The sequence below is a fragment of the Zasmidium cellare genome (assembly GCF_010093935.1).
Source record: "Zasmidium cellare ATCC 36951 unplaced genomic scaffold M409scaffold_17, whole genome shotgun sequence".
In the NCBI taxonomy this organism is placed as follows: Eukaryota; Fungi; Ascomycota; class Dothideomycetes; order Mycosphaerellales; family Mycosphaerellaceae; genus Zasmidium; species Zasmidium cellare.
Genome location: NW_022986961.1, coordinates 407,420 through 429,242, shown reverse-complemented (window position 1 = coordinate 429,242; position 21,823 = coordinate 407,420). Strand labels below are relative to the sequence as shown.

Here is a 21,823-nt window from a genome sequence, read left to right as displayed (position 1 = left end):
GAATATTAAAGAGAAAAAAATGGGGGAAGAGAAGAGACATGCGAGCAAAGAAAATGAGTAAGACAGGGTCGGGTTAGCACGAAAATGATGACTGCTGCAGCGCTGCTTCTGCGCCTCTCGACTTGTCTGCTGCTGCTACTGCTGCCGCTGCTTGCCTCTCGTTCACTCAACAAAAAGCGACCCACTTTGCGTGCGGGTTGGCCGTACAGGCGCAGTAGCTGCTTCCCCCGCCATCGACGCCGTCCCATCTGTTGGAGCTCGCTGTGTGTAGGGCGCGATCCTGCGGACGGTCAGCGGCGGAAGGCCAGTCGTCGACGAGTTTGCTGCTGCTGTCGTGCTTGGTCCTGACGATGCTGCGACTTCAACACCTGCACCTCGCCAGCCGCCCGGGACGTCCACACGACGTGAAGTGGTGCCGCGGGCTCTGCGCGGAGTTGAAGTGTGGTTTCACCGTTGAGCCTCAGAACTCACCGACGGCCAAGACTTCCAATCAGCCGACTGCCGCGGCTATTCCCGAAACCTTAACGGCAAGAGGAGTGTCAGGTCTGTTGTTGATGGAACCAGCATCCTCTTGCACAGTATTTGTCTGATGGTATTTGTGTTTTCAAGCTCACTCGCATCAATTGCTCGAGAAGGCTGCGTTCCAATATGAAGGATGGCCGTGGCGGTAGACCAACTCGTGCAAAACCGCTCCCGTCTCATCCTGGCAATGTCTACCGACCTTTTGCCGAACTGATGCAATTGGAGACCATCGATGGCGACACGTTCAGATCGATAGCACCTCCCTTTGCGCCTGGTGGTCCTGTAGGCGTTGGGCGTTCCTATGGTGCTCATGTCTACGCTCAAGCAGCCTACGCGGCCAGTAAGACCGTAGACAAGGGCTTCCTCCTTCATGTACGTCTATTGGTCACGAGGCCAGGCATGATGCTGACGTTCACAGCATGTATCTGGCAACTTCATACTCGCTGGTGAGCTTGCGGTGCCGTTCGTCTATAGGGTCCAAAGCATTCGCAACGGCAAGTCGTATTGCACCCGAGCAGTGAACGTTACTCAGAGCGAAGGGAACGGCATCTGCTTTACCTGCATATGTTCCTTCAAGACCGCTGAGCCCAGCCATGTCGAGGCACAACGAGAGCTCGACATATGGCGAGAGTATGCGGTCGTTCTCAAGGATCGACTACCGCATGATTTCCAAGAGGTCCCCGGAATGGATCTTCCCTTCTATTGGCAGAGGCGAAAGGAGACTGGTGAGAACGACAAATTTCCAGGACTCCAGTGTCATAAAGTCGACATGTCCAGATATAATAAAGATAAACACCCAATCGATCGACGCCAACTAATCTTCTATCGAACCATCGGAGACATGCCGGCAGACCCAAACCTTCATTTGGCGGCGCATCTATACTCCTCAGACAGGAACTCCTTATACATCGTCGCAAATAATTATGGAGTAGGAGACTACTGGACCCAGATGTCAAGTCTCTGCCATACCGTGATCTTCCACAGTCCAATGGAAGCACTACTCTTCAAGCCCTCCTCAGGACAGCAGTCCGAGCTGAACGACCCCACGGGCAGATGGTTCGCTTTCGAGGGCGGTGGAGATCGTATGGGCAGCGGACGAGCTGTCTTTAACTGTCGACTATGGAATAATGAGGGCATCCATGTTGCTACCGCAGTGCAAGATGGTCTACTCCGATTTACGAAACGAATAGATGCAAGCCCAGAAGAAGAACAAGAGATAGAACGCATAATGCGAGGATGGGGCCCACGAAGTAAACTATAAGAGTTGTACCCTCCTCGGTCCGGTCGAAGTGGAACTTATCGAACTGCTATCTCTCTGCCTTTTCGTAAGAGACAGCGGTGCTGATTACACTCCAAGCTGCTTAGAGGACTTAGGGATAACGGGGATAGATGTTCCACTTTGAGCAGAACACCGAGGGTATAAATCTGGTATGATTGCCGCAAGGCTGCGCTTTTTCAACTATGCCCAATGGATTTGGTCAATGCCCGCCTTGCGAAGGTTCTTATTTCGTCCGTTCCAGGTCCGCGTATGGACTTGACTTGCAGCGAGACGTTTGCTCGTTACTCCTTCGCTGACACCGCCATTCGAAGGCTCCTATGCGAGACGAATCAGGACCCGTATCAGCACCAATCACAACCCATCTGCACTCGGCTTTCGAATTGCCTTTCGGACGAATCCTCCTACTCGCTTCCGTCGAGACATTGCTGCACGATCAGAATAGCGTGTGCTGTGCAAAAGCACACTTCGCTCAAGGTATCTGACGGCTTTAAGGACGGCCTTTAATTTCCATCGGCACATTGGCCTGCCGTCATCGGGGTCTAGCAGAACAGCTTAAATGAACCTCAGCCTCGTTGCTCGGCGAAATCGTATACAGCATTTAGTGCTTCCACTGTTTCGGCGCCGAAACCTCACTCTCTCTCATTGGAACGGAAGCTGATCGTTAAGATGCGATAGACCGGCACAATTTCATCATCTGCTCTAACTGTCAGCATCGGTGGTCTGCACTCAACACATCACAGAAGATCACCGAGAAGCTGGGAAAACGGATAGCGCCGAGCCATTAGAAGTTGAGACGAGATTACAGCAGCCGCAGCAGCAGCACGCAGTCTTTAAAAGGGGGAGCGAGTCCCCTTTCAAAACACCGATCGCGACAGCAACGATTGTCAGGAAACATCTCTTCTCGTCACAATGGCCGCAACCAAACCCCTCAAGATTGGCCTCATAATCGGCACCACAAGAGTCCACCGCATCGGCCCCGAAGTCGCCACCTTCATCCTCGACACCCTCAACCGCACCTCCCCCACCCTTCAAAGCCCCCAAAAAACCACCATCGACCGCATAGACCTCAAAGACCACAACCTCCCCTTCTTCGACGAACCCATCATCCCGAAGGAAATCCACTCCCTCTCCGGCTACCACAACGACCACACCCGCCTCTGGTCCCAGCGCATCTCCTCTTGCGACGCCTTCATCTTCCTCTCTGCGCAGCGCAACTGGTCCATTCCGCCTGAACTCAAAAACGCCATCGACTACCTCTACCACGAGTGGACGGGCAAACCCGCCGCGATCTTCACGTATGGGGGTCATGGCGGGACGCAGTGCGCGGAGCATTTGAGGGCTGTGTTGGGGGCTATGGGGGTGCGGGTGTTGGAGAGGGGGGTTTGTATGGCTTTTGAAGGGAGTGAGTTCAGGGGGAATGCGTTAGCTGGGAGGGTCGTTGGGTTGGATGCTGCGAGGGAGGGGGGCTTTTGGGCGGGGTATCGGGGGGAGTTTGTAAGGGTTTTTGAGGAGCTTGTTGAGAGGGCTGGGGCGGTGAGGAGGGAGAGGGAGAATGGGGCGGTGTTTTGAGCTGCGCAGCCTACGTCAACGCAACACCTGTTATAGATATTGGCGATACCCTCGGGCTGAGATGCTCGCAAGAGACACGTTTGAGATGTGAGCCATTGCTAGCGCTTGAGACAAGGGGCTCGAAGAATAAGTACAAGGTATGGAAGCATGTTTTTATCTTATGTCTCAGTAGACCTTTGCACTTAGGCATTAATACTTCCGGTTCTCCTCCTACCATCTAGTCTCCATCTCCAAGACCTTACTATACACATCCCATGCAGGCCACTATACTCAATCATTCTCTTGTTCAAGCAACCCCGTCGATGGCGCCCATTCACCTCTCGCGAGTCACTGGCTTAGTGAGTGACTTGCTTTGTCCTCTGTGAAGCGAAAGCAGCCTTCACGAACAATGTTCTTGTTCGACACACAACACACGACAAGGTGTTGTACTCGAGCACGCTGGCGATGTTTATGTAGCGCCCGACCACTTCGTCTGCTTCTTTCGTATTCTTCACACAGAGAGATAGAGAACGAAACGACCTGCAAGAACAGCAACGAACCAAACTCCTTCAAGTAAGTCCTGACGAAAGAGACCACAAACGCACACTTACGAAAGCAAAGCTCAACAACTCAACATGTCGAACAACAACGACGACGACGACGACGTCGCCTTCGCCAACTTGCGCCGCAAGATGGCCGACCAGCTGGCCCGCGACAAGGCTGAGTGGTTCGGCGAGGATTGGGAGGTTCAGCAGGAGGAGGAAAACGACAACTCCAACCAGTTCTGCAGCGACCAGGAAATGCAAGCCGTCTTCAAGGAAATGCGCAAGGGTAGCATGCTCGACGGCCACACCTACACTCCAGGTGCTGGCTACACGGGCGACTACACCCCTGCGCAGCAGGCTCGTTTCCGTGGGCAGCTGGCCAGAGTGAGGATCAACTGGCACAAGAACTCCTCGACTCGCCGTCGTCTCGACATCGGTCCGAAGAACGAGTTGGCCCCGGAGTTCGAGGGTCTGACGGCTTCGGAGGTTGCTGCTCGCTTTCCTGGCGAGAGTGTTGAGATGGGTGGAGAGTTCGATGGTGATCAGACCATCGTCGTTGCTCGGGCTCAAACCCCACAGGCTTCGACTGAGCAGGACGAGGAGGAAGATGCCGGTAGTGAGGATGTCGTCGACGAGGATGGAGATGTCGGGATGGAGGATGCTTCGAGCAGTGTCGAGGACGACGCTGAGGACGACCCGGATTATGAGAACGTGTCGCCACGTTCGAAGAAGCGTGCTCGAAAGTGAGCAGCAGGCTAGACTTGGAAATCAGCAATAGGATAGAGACTGGAGTGCATGAGGAGGAGGAATCGCATGAACTTCGTAGACCAATCTTTTCAGTTCCTTTGCAACTCCTTCCCATGATAAATTTCCACTGTGCCAGTACACTGTGCGAAACGACTCTAATGACTTCTTCATCTAAAACAAGAGGAACCAGTCGGTATTTTGTGATGTCCGGTTGATGTAAAAGGACAGAAAAGGGGTAGGTGTCGTCGAGGTGGATCTTCGGCTGAGTCACACCTGCCACGGATCTTCGACCTCATCTCCCAACTTGTTTCTCTTCCTTTTCATCCACATCAATCTTCTGAATATCCCAAGTCCTCACTTCGTCCATAGACATCTAGATCGCTGTCGATGTCGAGTTCTAGACACACCCACAATGTGGTGTGGGTCGATCTCGGTGGAGCAGTGGCCTCCTTGCATCCACTTCCTCCTTAGCCTGGTTGCACAGCGTCGGTCGGTGTGTCTTTCATTTAAACACATCTCAGATATACGCTCTTCGCCCCACGATCAACAGGTCCTTCATTCTGGTCTTATCAAGCTCTATCCTGTGTTCGCTGGAAAGTCGACAACATGGCCGATACATTATCCACGGAACTGATCGAATTCATCTTCGCATACGCCGCCGAGATTGACGCAACAACCGCAGCCAATGTCTGCCTCACGAACAGGCGCGGTCGAAAGATCGCGACGCCTATCCTGTACCGCACCATCTGCATTGCGGCCTTCGGCAAGAACAGAGTCAACGAAACCCCAGTGACGACATGGTGTATCCTCGTGCGAAGAATGCAGCGACTTTGCCAAAGTCTTTGGAAGAAGCCAAATCTCGCCCGATACGTGAAACGTATCGTTCATGACGCCGACTTTGGGATGCCGCACTTTCACGCAGAAATCTACAACCCGACATTCGACAAGGAAGTGCGCGACAAGATCTTAGCGCTCCGCCCGCCCATCAGACCAGAGATTGAGATTGCCATGGGGATGCCAGGGAATGCCTCCGACACACAAGACCTTCTCACCGTCTTCCTGCTGATCATCTGTCCTAACTTGGAATCCCTCAGTATCGAGGGTCTGCCAAGGTCCAGATGGGAGCATAGAAAGACGTTGGACGACTTCTTCTTCAACTCCAATTCCATTGTCGAGACTGTACGGCGAGATAATCCATACAACGGCGCTACTATGTTTCGCACAGACGGTGTACAGAATGTGAGAGAGATTAGCCTCAGTTGTACTGGCCGGGAAGAGCTGTCTGCATCGATTGCAGCAAATATGATGAGATACATCCATCGCCTCTTGCCTAGCCTACGAGTTGTGGAGATTGGGCTTCTCCACCGGGAAACCAATGGATTACACACTGGCTGGCAAGCTTCAGTGTCTCCCATCGAGGAACTTCGCATCATGTCATGTGGCTGGGATATGAGCGGGAACACGCCGAGACTTGATGATCTTGTTTGGATGGTTCCGGCACTCAGGTCACTCAGCATTAGCTTCAACAAGAACGTGAACGTCTACGACAGTTCTACTTTTGATTGGGGTGCGATAATAGGTGCTTTCCAACAATTCGCAGGTCTGGAGACCCTCCGTCTGGACTACCTCTACCTCGGCCTGGCGTCCTCTGCAAAATGTCACAGAGCGTTGAAGGAGCATTCAGCCTGTCGTCCCATTACCGATTTGAAGTTCTTCCCGCGCCTGAAAGCACTCTCCGTGCCAGCCTTCGCGCTGTTTGGCTGCCGCATCAACGATCAAGGCCAGCACGTACCGCGAGTAGACACGTACTATCAACTCCAATACCTCCTCCCGTGGACCCTCACCGAGTTGGAGGTTGTGTGCGACAACGAGCACTTCACGGACGATGACATGGACATGTTACGCATGGTTGGGCCGGAATGGCTGGACGATGTGATCATTGTTAACTGCTTTCGGGAGAAGTGGATTTCCAGACGACATGGCGAAGGCTCGGTCGGTGAGAGGGCTGTTCGGAGGAACAAGACCGCTTATCTGGACGCTTTCTTTAATCCGCTAATGACACGTCAACACCATTTTCACCTTGACTGTCGGCTGGGGGAATGAACTTGACATCGATGGAACATTATAATACACCGGGTTTGGGTGATTAGTCCTCTCCTGTCCAGCCCAGTTGAGCTGGACATTGCAGACTTCCTCGACGCAGGAGAAGCTGATGGGGAAGAGATGGAACAGTACACGCAAGTCATTATGGACAGGAAGCCAAGAGGTGCACTGCATACTAGCCGCCGCAAACAGTGATTGTCTTGCCAGACCCTCGGGATTCCTCAACGACGCAACGATATCCATAAATTCCGAACGATTATACGAGTCCCTTTAAGTAAGAGAGTCAACTGAGCCTAAGAAGCATTTGTTACATGCCGTTCTGACAGAATACCTCCTCTGCTATGTTGCTGGACTTTGTCTTTGTTAATCGAGACGAAGAGGGTCCTCAATAAGACGGCAAGTCCTTTGTCCCAACACAAGAACATCGACCGCATGACCACGACAATGAGCCTTGGCAGTACAGTATAGCACAACAAGATGACCACAAAACACCACGACAGCCCTCCTCCCACCTCGAAAAGCCCACCCAAAATTCAACATCACAACCCCTGACCACCACAATGAAACTCCTCCCCACCCTCCTCCTCGCCCTCAGCACCCTCCTCCCCCTAACCCTCACCAACCCCTCCCCAGACCGCCTCAACGGCGTCCTCCAATCCGCCGCCAAAGCCGCCAACGCCTCCCCCAAACCCGCCTCCTCTCGAAAACCCGGCGCCGTACCCTCCCCCGCTAAACCGGCCACCCCGAACCTCTCCGGTCTAGGAATTGTGGGCGCACCCAATTACGCCGAGAAGTGCCGGGCGAAGAATGTTAAGATGGCGAAGGTGATTGAGACGTTTTGTGGCTTGCAGAGGATCGAGGTGCCGAGTGGGTTTACGAGTAAGGGGTGGTGTGGGTATGGGGGGAGGGATATGATGAACGCGCAGGTGGATAGTGCGTTTGGGGGGGAGAAGGTTTGGTGTGTTAAGGTGGGGAGTAAGAAGGGGAAGTGTAAGGTGAGTGGAGCCCTTTTTCGAGACTTCATTGTTTTTCGTTGGGGAAGGGGGGTTGCTGACGTGTTGTTTGCAGCCAACGACACTGGACAAGAAGAAGTGCATGGGGAAATTGATGGAGGTTTGTGCGAAGGGTGGGAAGAGGGGGGTTGGCAAGGCGAGGGATGGGGAGTGTTTTGTCTATCAGACGGGGTTTTATGATGGGTTGGCGGCGGATGCGGAGATTAGTCCTTTTAGGGGGGCGGCGAAGCCGGCGGGTTATTAGGATTGCAGTGTAGACAGGAGATGGAGAACGTTAGAACCAACAACGATGTGGGTTTCTGTCGAAGTACGAGATATCATCGATCAGACAAAACTCCCAACCCAAACATCCATCGCTCTTACGTCCCCTTTTAAGCCTTTCAAACTCGCCTCACAAGCATCCCTCAACGCAGACACCACCCCTTCCTCCCTCTCATCACTCACAAACTCCTCCACTTCCCTCCCGAACCTTTCACCAAGAGTCGCCTTAACCTCCCACTCTCCATCTAAAACCCCCTCCCTGGGCTGCACATACGCCTCCCTCTCCAACGACCATCCAGCCTCCAGCGCCAATTCCTTCAGCCTCTTCGGGCTCAACACCGTCCTCACATTCGACACACTCTCCGGTTTCCGACATTCCAACGCCGCCTGCGCAAGTGCCGCCAAGACATGCGTTTGCGCAGAAGGGCACGTAGCAACAAGCGACCACTCCGCGAGGAGGAGGCGTTTGCTATATCCTTTAAGAGCACGAAAAGTCTCCAGAATGAGCGTCGGCGAGGGGAAGTACCAAAGCGAGTGAGCGAGGATTGCTGCGTCGAAGACGGCGGAAATGGAGGTGAGGTAGTCCAGGGGGGAGTTCTGGATCCAGGATATGCGTCTTCCGAGTGGGCTTTGGGAGATGTGGCTCTGGGCCTGGCTGAGGGTCGACGGAGATCCTATAGGAGACATCGAATCAGTTGTCTGTTTGTTGGAAGTCAGAGGACTTACGCACCGTAGTCTAAGTCTGCTGGATCAACAGCCACTACCCTTCCTTCTTCGCCCACGGCGTCTGCAAGAACAGTCGTGCAGTCGCCCTGTCCGCATCCTAGTTCGAGGACTTTCGAGCCGGTGGGGATCTTCCAATGCTGGAGAAGTTCCAGGCGATGAAGGGTTTGAGAGTACTGGATGCTGAAGTTGTCGGGGTCGTGGAGGGAGAGACGGGCGATCGAGGCGGCCTTGTTCTCGAGTTGGGTGGAGGTTTTCATCTTTGTGGTCATGGTGGTGGTGGTGGACGGGATATGAGATGGCCAGAGAGAATGTGAATTGACGATTGTGGAGGAGTGGGTAATGATCAATCACAGAATCGTTTAGCATGACCCATATTCGGATTCGCGACAGGATCAAGAACGCATTGAGAGGAATTGACGATTTGACTCATTGGGATGAGTAGATGCAGCTAAAGGAGTGGGCGCGAAATGGGACGTTTTGGGCGAATGTTGTGGTTAGTCATTTCGCCCCACGCAGCTGCCTATTCGGTGCGGCTTGAGGAACTCTGTATCAGTAGTGAAAGATGAGATTTGAAGATGGTGGTATGGAACTCGATTGTTTTCTTGCGGCGTTGCTGCCAGCTATTGCTACATGTATGCATGCCTCCCTGGAAAGACCATGGGCCTACTTACATGTATTACAGCTTGGCCTGACTTACATGTCAGAGGGGCCGCGGATTGCCAGAGTGATGAGGTCAGAGATCGAGGCGAAGCTCCATGGCTTGTTGGCTGCGTGTGCAGTGGCAAAGCCCTCGAGGTCGCGCTTATAGGAGTGGTACTGCTGCAAGGCGAAACGTGGCGTGGGCTTCTGCTTGTAGACGATCGCTCGAACGACAAAGCTGGTGGTGCATGCGGCCCAGATCAGTGTGTACCAGAGTAGAGTCAGCAGAATGCGCGTGCATGGTGGCAGGAGTGTAAGAAGGGCGATGAGAGGAGAGCCATTCTTGCGGCGGGGAGTGAGTACGGTGAAGACGAACTCGAGTGCGAGACATAGCCCGAAGATGGTCATCAGGGGCTTGATGAGGAAGGCGGTGAGGCTGATGAGGGTGCTTGTGGACAACATGGCTGGTGATGTCTTGACTTGGTCGATGTGGGTGTTGGTGTGGGAAGGTTGAAGTTGGGACTGTGTGGATAGAAATGAAGTTAGAGTCCAAGGGCTCCTTCGCATGTTAAATACGATGTGTGCACCGCTTCGACGATGTGTTATGCAAGTGTCTTCCACAATGGCCTTGACCAGCGACTCGACCCCAAATGGGACAGAATATGCGCACAAAGACTTACCCGCAGAACAAAGGCATAGATCCAGGTGGTTGATATTGTGGGACAACGAGAAATTGTTCGACTCCGCCCATTCGGTGTGGTTTGGCATGCTTCATTTCGTCGCTACTCCAGTGGCACATGTAGAGGTGTCGAATAGCGATCCCTCTTCATGATCTTTGTTCGTTGTGAACGCCAACATGCCCAGCTCAATGCCCGCCACTCAGAGTATCCAGGCCTCACTGGGTAAAATGGGTTACTGTCTGGGGCGATCTGTAGCAGTCCTGTGATCTTGTTGAGATGAAAATACGCCAGGCAACAATTGATCGGCAGCGGGCCTTGGTTTGCCTTCTTGGGGCGATATGCCATCGGCCAGAACAGAATGCTTTCATGCCTGAGTAGAATGATGATCCGAGTCGTGCGTTCTCGTCCCCCAACCAGCGTCTCTACGCTCAGATTCCAGCTAGGACACATACAGTCTTTCTCGCCGCATGGCCACAATCAACCGGCCTGTCTTTCATCAGAGTGATACAATCGAAGCGGCGTGATTCCGGCGAGTGTGGCAGAGTGTAACAGAATGATTGTGGAGCAGAGAGAAGTGCGGCTGTGCCAGACGACTGAGCCTCAGGCCAGAGGGCAGCTTACGACGTTTCAAGGAGCTTCAGCTGAGCAGGGATGTCGGACGCGAACGTGGTTGTTTACCACCAGCGGCAAGTTCTATAACGCAGAACAAGTATAAGGTGAGCCGAGAGAGGTGGCAAATGAGGCTGTGGACGAGAAAGGAGTCGTATTGATGAAATGTGTCGTGTTGACGTGAGAACTGAACGGGCAAGGCGAGCCTGTGAAGTCGCTAGCGGAGTGCCAAGGCTAAGCTCGGACGCTGATTGAACGAGCGAGCTGCCTCGCCCGACCACCGCCAGCGACCACGTCCGCCGCCCATCGACCACCTCTCAATCTCTGCCAGCCAGCAACCACCACCACCCACACAACCATCCTCCATCACCCTCTGCCACCCGCTCATCCACTGCACCCTGCGTGTCCCTGTTGCGGTGAGGCACGACTAGCAAACACAGCCCATTCGGACGGGAGCCAACCGGCGAGGTAGGTACCGATCGGCTGCCGCTAGCAACTCTCCAAGCCTCTCAACTTCCCTCCCTTAAACGCCATCGCCATCCATCCAGCAAACAACCTCTTCCACCACCACTACTCTCCACCCATCACCACCCACCGCCGCTCGCCACCGCCGCACCTCACCGCACCCGCCCTGGGCCCCCGCACCTTGTTAACCCGTCGCGCAGATGGCGGAAATCCGTCGCAAGTTGGTCATTGTTGGTGACGGTGCTTGTGGAAAGACCTGTCTCCTCATGTGAGTCTCCATGCCCGCCGAACATGCACACGTGCCCGCCGCCGTGATACTGACTGCATCGCAGCGTCTTCTCCAAGGGTACTTTCCCAGAGGTTCGTCTCTCACTCCCTTCTCCGCCCCTTGTCCACCGCACCGCGTCATCACCCCGATAAGGCGCACAAGACCCGACCGACACCTCCCCTCACTCCCAATGCACCTTCAGTACTGACACGCACCGCTGCAGGTCTACGTCCCAACCGTCTTCGAGAACTATGTCGCCGATGTTGAGGTGGACGGCAAACACGTTGAACTAGCGCTATGGGATACGGCTGGCCAGGAAGACTATGACCGCCTGCGACCTCTTTCATACCCAGACTCCCACGTCATCCTCATCTGCTTCGCCATCGACTCGCCAGACTCCCTCGACAACGTGCAAGAGAAGGTAGGCGACTGCTCACGTGCCTTGAACCTGTATACTGGATGCTGATTGGTTGCGCACAACAGTGGATCTCAGAAGTCCTACATTTCTGCCAGGGCCTTCCCATCATCCTCGTGGGCTGCAAGAAGGATCTCAGATACGACCAGAAGACGATTGAAGAGCTGCACAAGACCTCGCAGAAGCCAGTGACCCCCGAGCAGGTATGTGATCAGGGATACACATAGCCGAGGGTAGTAAGAGCTAACAACACCTTCCACAGGCCGAAGACGTCCGCAAGAAGATTGGCGCTCAGAAATACCTCGAGTGTTCTGCCAAGACGAACGAAGGCGTCAGGGAAGTGTTCGAGCACGCCACGCGCGCAGCACTGCTCACGCGAAAGAAGAAGGAGAAGAAGTGCTCGATCCTGTAAACTACTCATACCCAGAAGTCATAATCAGCCCGTCGAACTGCCTACCGTCTCCTCGTCATCCAACCACGACCCCGGACACTACTACTACAATGATACGAAACTCAAAGACAGATAATTTGCAACAACAACAACCACAAGACACACGGAAGGGCGGCACTGCGAAGGGAGAGAAGTTTTTCTGAGGCACGTCTGGCATAGATGTCGCTTGGAAGGGTGATGCGAGCGTTTGCGTGTGGTGTTTGAATGAACTGGGGAGGAGGAGCGTGTGGAGGAGAGGAGCGGGCATTTCAGCTGGCTGAACCCTTTCTTTTACTGCTCGGCCGGCGGGGGAAATGCCTTGTTGTCCTGCCTCGTTAGAATCATATCATGGCAATACCTGCTGGCGTTAGTTGGTTCGAGCAATGCGGCTTGTTCTTCTGATTGCAACGAGTCCCGTCTCTCATTCCAAACCGTGACCGCGAAAGGTGAGGTCGAGGAGTCAGGAATGGAGAACATGACCCCACGCGTGACAGTAGTATTTCAAGGCAACTAACACAAGCAGCTTCGTCAACGGCTGACTCAAGGATCCTGCTTGACAGGGCTCAGCAGATCAACAGAAGCAACACTTTCCAGGTCTGGCATGCAGTCACGCCAGCACAGCGTTTCTCACATTTAGAATGTCTTACGAATGCCTCTCCATCCACATGTCGTAAGGCTATGCAACAAAACGTGCAGATGGCGAGGACCGAGTCATGCTCTCACCTCCCTCCATGTCAGCCAAAGCAGATGGCTGATGAATGATGGAGCGGGGAGTGTGGCTACACGAATTGGAGTTGCTGGTGTTTGCACGTTTCACGGGGATGTTCAGCTTCGAACTATTCCTGTGATGTGATGAGGGTAGTCACACGAGCTGAGGTGTGTTGCGTGGTTAACGCGGCTAGACACGTGCCTCCTTCCGGGTGAATCAATCAGAAGGCAGAGGCAAATTGAGAACTCGTGAATAGAGACAAAGAAGACTTCATAAGCTGCTGCTTGCGAGATCAAAGGCTGCAAGTCTCCATAATATTCATAGCTGGCCATCATCAACAAACACGATATCGATATCGCGACATAGGTACCTTCGACCCCTCCACATCACACGACAACCACCACAGCAACGCCGTTTGGACAGGCATGACACGGTAAGGCTGAAGACTATTCTAGATACATGGGATCGACTGGACAGGACCACGCTGCAGTGGCGTGGCTGTCTCACGCGAACCATTTACCAATCCGCCTTGTGCTTGTGCGTAGCCGAGTCGCACAAAGGAAGGCGAGAAGACGGCCAGTTCTTCTCATCATAATTCTGTCTTTCGTCACCATCCGCGACTCCCGCAGGCGTGTTGGCCGTTCGTGGCAAAGACTGGGAAGATCCTGACCGGCCTGCACGCGGAGCCAGGTTGACTTGGAGCCGGGGCCTCCAACAATTCCATCATCACGAGCCGGAGACCCTCGCGGATTGGCGCGCTTCCCTCGGCCTTAAGCGACTTTTGCATTCGCGCGGACCCTCGTCGAACTGCACCGCAACGAAAGCCTTTTACCTGCTTCACCACTGGCACCACCAGACCACCGCACCCCGAGTTTCTTCACCATCGCGGCCGAACTGTCCAACACTCTCAACCCGAATCACTGGAAGAGGGGCACACGCACAGGGTTCTCTGCATTTCGCCCTTTGCGACTGCCCTTTGGCCTGGGCGCGGTCTCGTCCTCCAACAACCACCCACCTCCACTCCGCCGACGAACATGAATCTAGGTGCCCATCCACAGCGCATCCAGTCACAATGTTCATACCGATAGCTTAGGCTCCCCGTCCGGTGAGTCGCGACAACTTCCCCTCCATCCAGGACTCGACACGTGCTTCCCTTCCTAAAACGCGAGAGCCGAGACATGAAAGTGCGCAACGCGAGTTACTGAATGCCCTTTCTTGCGTAGGGCGACCGCTCGCAAGGCACCCTCTCAGTAGAGTGCCTACCCTTCACGATCCCGCGATTCATCGACCTTCCTACCCCTCCATACATTCGACCTTTCATCGACAAACGCAACGACAGCAGCCATACAAGACTCGCTTTTATCCTCTGTCGCTCGCTTTATCTTTTGCAGAGAGCATCCATCGAGCAGATTCAGAAGCAGACATCACAGCAGGGGAGAACAGCACACGGAAATGTCACAGCATCGTGAGAGCGTTGACGAGCAAGTTCCTACTATCGCCGCGATGAGTGTGGCAGCGACCGAGGTGGAGATCAGGACGGTGCAAGTACACGACGAGACAATGTCGGAGCGACCTACGAGAGACGTCATGGAAGGAGGTACATCTGCCCCTTTGTTCGCTGCACTGTTCGACTTTTGCTGACTTGACCCAGTCGAACACGGCTCCTCCAGACCACCTTCGCCACCAGAGACTCGATCGCCAACTCCTCGAGTCTCGATCGCACCTTGTCCATCACGCCTGACGCCGCTTGTTCCACCCGTCAACTATGGCGCTGTTGAGAAGCGTACCATCTTCAGGAGCGGCTTTCCACAAGATCGCAATGTCGAGTTTCTTGAGCGGCTCAGACTCAATGGCACGATGTATGCTCTGCCACCTTCGTGTGACTTTCATGATGCTGACTACCTTCAGCTCACTCGTCGAGGAGGAGATGAAGCCTGAAGTGGCCAAGTTCATCGACGTCTACAGCATCAACCACGTCTGTGTCCCGATCAAGGCGAATAAGGATGGTGAGGTCAGGACCACACTCAACAGCCTCTGCGAGGCCATCCTCTACCTCATGAACCCCATCAACCACCCCGTCTACGTCCACTGCAACCGAGGAAAGCATCGCACGGGCTGTGTCATTGCCTGCCTGCGCAAATGCCAAATGTGGCCCATCGACGAGATCCTGGCCGAGTACGATACCTACGCTGGCGAAAAGGCCCGCCCAGAGGACAAGAACCTCATCAGAGCCTTCAACCCGGTCGATGTGTACAAGTATGCCGAGAATGAGAAGATGCTCGAGTCCTGGCCTGCGATCATGAGAAAGGACTCTGTGCTTGGCGGCAACCCTGCCGACGTCTTCGATCTGGCTTCGTTCCTCCCAGCTCATGATACGGCACTGATTCCAGTCGAGAGCAGCGAGGATGACTCGTCTGACAGTGACGATGGACTCCAGATTGCACAGCGTGTCATCAGAGCAAATCGCGAGGTGTATCAGATGGAACAGGAGCCCGCAGTCGCTGATATCGACTTGGTGGAGAAGGAGTCTTCGCAGCAGGAAGATGTCATTCTTGTGGAAGAGGTTGATGAAATCGACCCCTACGTCGCGGACGAGAACGTGGAGGATACCGAGTGGTCGCCCCCATATGACTGGAACAACGACACGCCAAACACAGTCGCATACGCCTCGACGACCACACAACCGCTCGCCGTCTCGCCTGTCCGCGCCAGAGCTGCGGCATAGGAGGCCATGGCTCGCCAGAAGAGTCCTCCTCGACCGACACCACTACAGCGCAGACAAGGCGAAGGAAGCCTCTTCTCCCTCAACACATTGAGCTACTAACTCCTCAAGATGGCACTGCACCAGCAGTGAAGCCAAAGTAACATGATGAAAAGTCACGACCGGGGAGGTCTTTTTGGATTTTTGTTTGTTGTTTTATCGACTTGGGTTCGACTTGACTTATTAGCGTTGGCGCTGGTGGGCACAAACCATGAAAAAGGGGAAGACTCGATTGATGCATTTGCATTTTCATTGGATCGATGGAAAGAATCAACGGACCAGATGAGCATTTGGGAGGGCGCGCGTGTGTGTGTGTGTGCTTTTTGCATCTGCATTGTGACTCTCGGACTACTGAACCATTCGATGGTGATGGTAATGGGAAGACGATTACAGAAGGGCCTGATCTGAATAGTGAGAATCGATGAATGATGCTTTGGGGTTGAGAGTTTCGTGCCGAGCCTTGCCTCTTGATGAGCAGTATTTTGCTGTTCTCGCCTTTCTCAAAGTGCCATATATGTGTTCGGAAGCTTCGTCTCGTGATGAAAAGTAAGGTAGGGTGTTGAGAGCCACTGATACGAATATGCCTGTAGGTAGGGAAAGGAGGAGGGTGTGCTTGTACTTGTGCATTCGCGGGTCTTTGAGAGTAACGCTTTTTTACGTTTGCGTCTGATGAGCGGGATTGAGGGAGGTTGAGATTATTAGATTGAGGAGTATGAGAAGGGAAGGGGTTTTCTGCGGAGGGAGGTTGTTTTGAATCGCAGCGATCGTAATTAAATAGGGGGAAGTTATATTGTAGACTGGGGGTGATTGAGAGGTAGTCTTTCCAAAAGGGGGAGGCTTTGGATGGTGAGTATCGTAGGGCGATGAAGAAGAAGTAGGCGGGTCACATGCTTCTCCTCGCCGCCTCTTCGAAGAGGATATGGGTTGTTCGACGAGACACTTTCCATCGCCCCCTAGGAGTTTTCCTTTTCAGAGGGCACCGCAGCGCTCTCAGGACACAACTCCGCCGGACCTGCATGTCGCCACGCACCAACAGAAATGCAAGCCTACATCGCCACGCTCGTCTGCATGCCTACATGCGTGCATCGAATTCGACTCTGCTCGGTTGCAGCACACGTACCCAACCGTACCCGACACACTGGATCCGCGCGTCGCGGTCGGGCGGCAGCAACAGCAATATCGAAGGCTTGGGAGCCGCTAGCGGTGTCCCCTATCGTGCTGTGGGCGCTTGGGTCTTGTTGTGTTTTCTAGCGTGATAGCGTGATGGGTAGGGTGGTGTTGTGGGAAAGGTTTGCGAAGGGGTGCGTGGGTGGGCTGGGTAGGGGGTTTGGAGGGCTCGACGTCAACTCGGGAGGTGGTTTGCTAATGCGAGGTCGTGCTGTGTCGTTCTATGTTAGGTTCGTGGTGAGATGTCTTCTTCTTGGGAGTAGTCGCTCACTCAGTCGGTATAGCGAAACCTCACTCTCCAATCCCATCGGACCACACCGCCCGCACCGCGCCCAACATCAGCTCCTGCCCAGTCCAGGGTCCCCGGTCGCTGTGGCTAGTGCGCGAAAGAAACCCCAGAGAGCTTGTCGCGACTTCATTTCGCCGTGTCCGTTGGCCAAGCGTGTGGGGGTTCCATTGTCTGTACCGTATCATCGCTCGCTATCTCTTCATCCTCCTTCGATGACGCTGGGCTATGACTTATGCTATGGCGCTTGGTCAGTGTCGGATATGCGTGTCATCAGTCCTTTGCGACAAGGGGAGCTCTTGGACACGAGATGGTGGGATTCCGGTCTCGCGTGGCGGGTTCAGGTAAGCAAGCAAGTCGGCAGTTGGTATGGATGGGAAGAGCCGAAGGGTTTTTGCTCCTTGTCTCGAGACTCGTGCCGTGGTTGATTCTGAGACGTCTCAGTTTCACTCTCAGTCCTCCGCGTATGGCGTACGGCCTTGACCGTGGCGTGGTCGAGAATTTTGTGCAGTAGCTGCCGCCGGGTGACTCGGGTGGATTTAGGGCGGATTTTGGGTGGTGAGTGAATGGTCTTTCACGTGCTGGTGAGGTTAGATTGGCGTCGGGGAAAGTAGCCTTGGGTGGTGGGCTGGCGTTTGTTAGTCCTTAGGTTATGGTTGCATTGCGGTTAGGGTTGGAATCGTAGTGAATTGTTCTGAAGCGGCAATGGACGAAGAAGAGATCGTAGGGTATTGTTATTGGATGCAGCTGGCGACATCCTTCAGAATACGAATCTGGGATAAATGTGATAGTCACCAACACGGCACTAAAAGGCTTGTACACACCGCAGTCCTGGAGCAGAGGCTCACCCTTACCTCGTTTCTCTCCTCACCAGTTTTAGGACTCATCGACCGTCTACGCATGGGAGCCGCATGTGAGCGTCCACGTGTGAGGGCTGAACGAGTATCGATCCCTCCACGGCTTGTTTCCTTTTTGACATGCACGCAGCGGACATGATTACTGAGCTGGAACGTGGGCGTTTCTCTCATCTGCGCCTCATCGTCTTGAAGGCGGGAGACGTGTGATATCTTGCATATTCATATCACACCGTACGCCGCAGACACGTTGCCGAAGGCCGAACGTTTCCCTGAGTGGACTATCCTGGCGGTTATCAACCCGGTGGCCGGATGTCGCTATTGCTTCCGTTAAAGGAAATGCGGCTCACGTTGTCGCATAGCAAGCCTCATATTCCATTGCTTGCGAGTGGAAATGTCGTCCGGAGGATGTGTGGCGGCGAAACGGCCTGAGGTGTAAGCTCTGGGAGAGGTGAAGTGCGAGAATCGTTGGTATGTGCTGTGCAACAAGAATTGGCCTCTCGCTTGAGGATCGTTAAGCATACAGTCATCAATCGATGATGCCGTCACCCTCGTATTCTTTATGGTAACCTGATTCCACGACATTGCGGATGTATGTTGGATGTAGCACAAGAAGCAACGTCGTGATGAAGCTCACGGCAGACATCCAACCAGGCGTCCAAGAACACCCTCATGTGCGACGCTGACAGCAGCCTTACTTGCTGACCAGCTCATCATAGGTTCTCCCTCCCAGGCCCAGGCTTGCTGTTGGTTGCTGACGGTGGCACCCGGATGCCTAGAGCCGCGCCGCCATCTTGCTGAGCCCTCGACTTTGCTTCATCAATCCTTCCCTTTGCCAGGCTAATGCCAGTTACAACCCAGTCTCCGCAGCTACATTGCATGCCTTGCCAAGCATACTTGCCCACGTTTGTCCTACACTTGGGGCATTCGAGCCTTCCATCTAGCTTTCCTTGTTCCAGCTCCGGCCTCATCCAAGATAGTGGATCCAGGAAGTAGTGGGCACATGCGGGAGATGTTGTTTTGGGAGATTTTGGCGAATTTTGGCTGGCTTCTTGACGCGGTTGGTGGCTCACGAGATACTGTGAGGTTGCGAGAGTTCGCCTGCAATGCTTAGTCCCACGTTACGAAATGGCTTGCCATGAAAGCACCCTCACCTGCATTTCCGACATCGAAGATCGAAGTCCGCGACACCAGAGCCCTGGGAATGTTCATCCTCGAATCTGATCTTGTCCGCTTCCGGCGGTTGGCCGCATGCTCGACTGAGCTTGACCTCTTGGAGATATAGCCATCTTTGGTAGGCTGGTAGTTGATCGAGGTCGCCTGGGGCACCCATTTCCTCCCACAGATTGAGTTGGTCCATGAAGCCGTCATTCGGTTCAGCGAGCGGTCTGCTGGCTCGTATCCTCATCAGGGCCTCGATAGGGCTGATGCCGTAGCGGTGGATCAAGTAAGCGCAGACGCACGTTGCAGAGCGTGACTTGCCCATTGCACTACAATGTCATCAGTACTTGGTGAATGTCCCATATCGATGAAGCGGGGCTATCCATGCAGTCTCCGGAGTGTTCCATAAGAGAAGGTACGATGGAGCTGCGAGTCAAGGCAGATTGTATGAAATCGCTTTCGCGCCTGCCGTGTCGGAGCAAAGGCCGGTAATACAACGAAAGACATGCAGAGAGCTGGTATGACAGGGAATTTGTCAGACTCACCAATGCACGAACACTCCCCCGCCGGCATCGAGTCCTTCCTGAATGAACTTGACACATTCGGGGAAGTACTGCAGCAAATTCTCATCGTCCACGTCGTCGACCTCTACAACCTTGTGGGCATAGCCTTCGAAGAGAGTCTCGTCCAGCGGCAGCCTTAAGACGGACAGTACGTGCGTGATGCCAGCGGCCTGCAACGCTTCTTTGCGGCGTAATGTGAACAGTCTACGGGGCGATCAGAGTCTAGAAGTGGCGAGAGGGCGTGATGGCTGCATGCAGCAGAGATTTCGCACGACGAACCCGCCAATGTACAACTCGTCATCGCCCGGAACTCTGTCGAGGATGGCCATGTTGTGGAGCCTGCGCGGAGGCGGAAATGTCGGTCGTCGATGAACTCTTGTTCTGGGAGTTGGGAGGTGGATGGCCGGTACACGATGCTGTGTGGTGATGTGACCCTAAGCCAAGCCAAGCCCAGCAAGGGTTTTCGGCAGAAAATCCGTGTCATGGTCCGTGCCCAGCGGTTGTTCGCCCCTCCATTCAGCCTTACGCAAACTACCTCCCACGACTCCTTTGCAGCTGCGTGCTCCGCGGGTCGTGCGTGCCGTGCTACTGCACGCACCGTAACAGAGTGCATGCAAGGCCCCCCTCGCGTCATCATCACTATCGTGGCCATCATGAGATAAGCTGCGAGCGAGGGTTCATAGAAGCAGAACTCGACAGACGGCCACACAGCGGCACAAACTCCTGAGGCTGGCCATGATCAGAATAGCAGCACATCGCCTCATGCCGTGGAAAAGTCGTACAAGAGATTTGCCCCTGACAGCAGCGTGCGTACTTGGAGCCAGATGCATCGGCATATGCCGCCTCTGCAGCAACAGCTCCCATCGATTTGATGTCTCGGAAGCGCTGCTGTGAGTGTTGGCGCCAGGCGACAGGCCTCCACTGCAATGTACCGCACTGCAACTTGGAGGGCGGGGGCGAGACAACTGCCAACATGCCGCTAGAGCAGTCTTTGCAAGCGACAAGAAACTCACTCCTCCAACGGGTCCACAACACGGTACAGTAGTGTGGTATCAGATCGCTGCACACCCTCACCACCTTTTCCTGCGAGGAGTTGGTGACGCTTCGGCACAAATAGTGCGCCGATGGGCTCTCCGAGCTCACTCGTAAGGCAGAGTCTAAAAGCACTGCACTTATGTCAGCGCATTCAGCCTATAACGGCCAGAGTTTGTGCGGCTGGCGGCGTCATACTGCCTGCGGCAGATGTAATTGCTGTTCCCAGCAAGGCGCCCGCGCAGGACAAGACACTGGTGTCGTTGCTGACGTGTGGCTCTGGCTGCGACGGCGCTGAATATGAAGCACAATAACTGTCAGTGAGTATCCCTGGCAGCCCTAGAAAACGCTGCCTCGCTCCTTGGCGGCGAAGGATGCAGCAAGCGGCATCTCGTGGGCCTAGTCTAACAAGAAGAGGTTCGTTGCCGCTGTGCATGCACACATGCGGCTCATCATCAAATGTGCGGTCTGCGTGTGTGCTGTCGGCAGCAGGCATGTCACGGGCAACGTTACACGCTCTCGTTGCGCGATCTGCAGCAACAATGTGCGTCCGATTGCCGCTAGCGATCAAAGTCGAGTGCTGTAGGGAGAGGACGTGCAGCAAGTAGCTCGTACCCTGTCGTTGCCATACTTCCGCCATGCGGCACGCCGTTGTGGCCAGACGAGTCTCCGTAGACCGCAGGGCTTGCAAGTTGTGGCGAGGCCCGCTGCCAGAGACGCTCGAGGCAGGAGGCAGGACTGTACAGTCAAACCTGGATAACGCAATATTCCGTAGGAACATAACCTCTTTAACGCTATACTTTCAGCTTCAACTTCTAAAATTCGGTGTGAACCTCTTACCTGCCTATATTGCCTTAACCTGATCAATTTATTGGCTAAACCAGGTATCAAAAAGATGCCTTCAGACCGCAAGACACCTGGCCTTTCAGTCTCTCAAAGGAAGGCCCTTCGTCAATATGCACAACAACACCCTCAGCTAACTCAAAAACAACTCCAGCAGTGGTTCTTGAACGAATTCCAGCGCAGTATAACGCAGCCTA

At 54.1% G+C, this 21,823-nt stretch overlaps 10 protein-coding genes across 10 annotated transcripts; 7 read left to right on the top strand and 3 right to left on the bottom strand.

The window, feature by feature from the left end:
- Positions 1–648: 648 nt before the first annotated feature.
- Positions 649–1,783, top strand: M409DRAFT_66413 (uncharacterized protein; the record flags this gene model as incomplete). The annotated part of the gene is made up of 2 exons (XM_033816928.1): positions 649–894; positions 941–1,783. The coding sequence occupies 2 exons, from the start codon at positions 649–651 to the stop codon at positions 1,781–1,783; spliced, it is 1,089 nt and encodes a 362-aa protein (XP_033667753.1).
- A 927-nt stretch (positions 1,784–2,710) lies between these two features.
- M409DRAFT_36659 (uncharacterized protein) lies at positions 2,711–3,370 on the top strand (the record flags this gene model as incomplete). The annotated part of the gene is made up of 1 exon (XM_033810589.1): positions 2,711–3,370. One exon carries the CDS (start codon positions 2,711–2,713, stop codon positions 3,368–3,370), a length of 660 nt encoding a protein of 219 aa, XP_033667752.1.
- A 614-nt stretch (positions 3,371–3,984) lies between these two features.
- Positions 3,985–4,641, top strand: M409DRAFT_22915 (uncharacterized protein; the record flags this gene model as incomplete). The annotated part of the gene is made up of 1 exon (XM_033806549.1): positions 3,985–4,641. The coding sequence occupies one exon, from the start codon at positions 3,985–3,987 to the stop codon at positions 4,639–4,641; it is 657 nt and encodes a 218-aa protein (XP_033667751.1).
- A 606-nt stretch (positions 4,642–5,247) lies between these two features.
- Positions 5,248–6,744, top strand: M409DRAFT_22914 (uncharacterized protein; the record flags this gene model as incomplete). Its single annotated transcript, XM_033806548.1, has 1 exon — positions 5,248–6,744. The coding sequence occupies one exon, from the start codon at positions 5,248–5,250 to the stop codon at positions 6,742–6,744; it is 1,497 nt and encodes a 498-aa protein (XP_033667750.1).
- Positions 6,745–7,304: 560 nt separating this feature from the next.
- M409DRAFT_22913 (uncharacterized protein) lies at positions 7,305–8,001 on the top strand (the record flags this gene model as incomplete). Its single annotated transcript, XM_033806547.1, has 2 exons — positions 7,305–7,739; positions 7,813–8,001. The coding sequence occupies 2 exons, from the start codon at positions 7,305–7,307 to the stop codon at positions 7,999–8,001; spliced, it is 624 nt and encodes a 207-aa protein (XP_033667749.1).
- Positions 8,002–8,081: 80 nt separating this feature from the next.
- On the bottom strand, positions 8,082–9,013 carry M409DRAFT_22912 (uncharacterized protein; the record flags this gene model as incomplete). The annotated part of the gene is made up of 2 exons (XM_033806546.1): positions 8,082–8,692; positions 8,749–9,013. The coding sequence occupies 2 exons, from the start codon at positions 9,011–9,013 to the stop codon at positions 8,082–8,084; spliced, it is 876 nt and encodes a 291-aa protein (XP_033667748.1).
- A 424-nt stretch (positions 9,014–9,437) lies between these two features.
- Positions 9,438–9,845, bottom strand: M409DRAFT_22911 (uncharacterized protein; the record flags this gene model as incomplete). Its single annotated transcript, XM_033806545.1, has 1 exon — positions 9,438–9,845. The coding sequence occupies one exon, from the start codon at positions 9,843–9,845 to the stop codon at positions 9,438–9,440; it is 408 nt and encodes a 135-aa protein (XP_033667747.1).
- Positions 9,846–11,337: 1,492 nt separating this feature from the next.
- On the top strand, positions 11,338–12,232 carry M409DRAFT_66411 (uncharacterized protein; the record flags this gene model as incomplete). The annotated part of the gene is made up of 5 exons (XM_033816927.1): positions 11,338–11,405; positions 11,470–11,497; positions 11,629–11,826; positions 11,889–12,023; positions 12,083–12,232. 5 exons carry the CDS (start codon positions 11,338–11,340, stop codon positions 12,230–12,232), a joined length of 579 nt encoding a protein of 192 aa, XP_033667746.1.
- A 2,179-nt stretch (positions 12,233–14,411) lies between these two features.
- On the top strand, positions 14,412–15,684 carry M409DRAFT_54633 (uncharacterized protein; the record flags this gene model as incomplete). Its single annotated transcript, XM_033812773.1, has 3 exons — positions 14,412–14,556; positions 14,611–14,818; positions 14,868–15,684. The coding sequence occupies 3 exons, from the start codon at positions 14,412–14,414 to the stop codon at positions 15,682–15,684; spliced, it is 1,170 nt and encodes a 389-aa protein (XP_033667745.1).
- Positions 15,685–18,740: 3,056 nt separating this feature from the next.
- M409DRAFT_66409 (uncharacterized protein) lies at positions 18,741–20,080 on the bottom strand (the record flags this gene model as incomplete). Its single annotated transcript, XM_033816926.1, has 4 exons — positions 18,741–19,128; positions 19,182–19,517; positions 19,734–19,955; positions 20,031–20,080. The coding sequence occupies 4 exons, from the start codon at positions 20,078–20,080 to the stop codon at positions 18,741–18,743; spliced, it is 996 nt and encodes a 331-aa protein (XP_033667744.1).
- Positions 20,081–21,823: the final 1,743 nt, after the last annotated feature.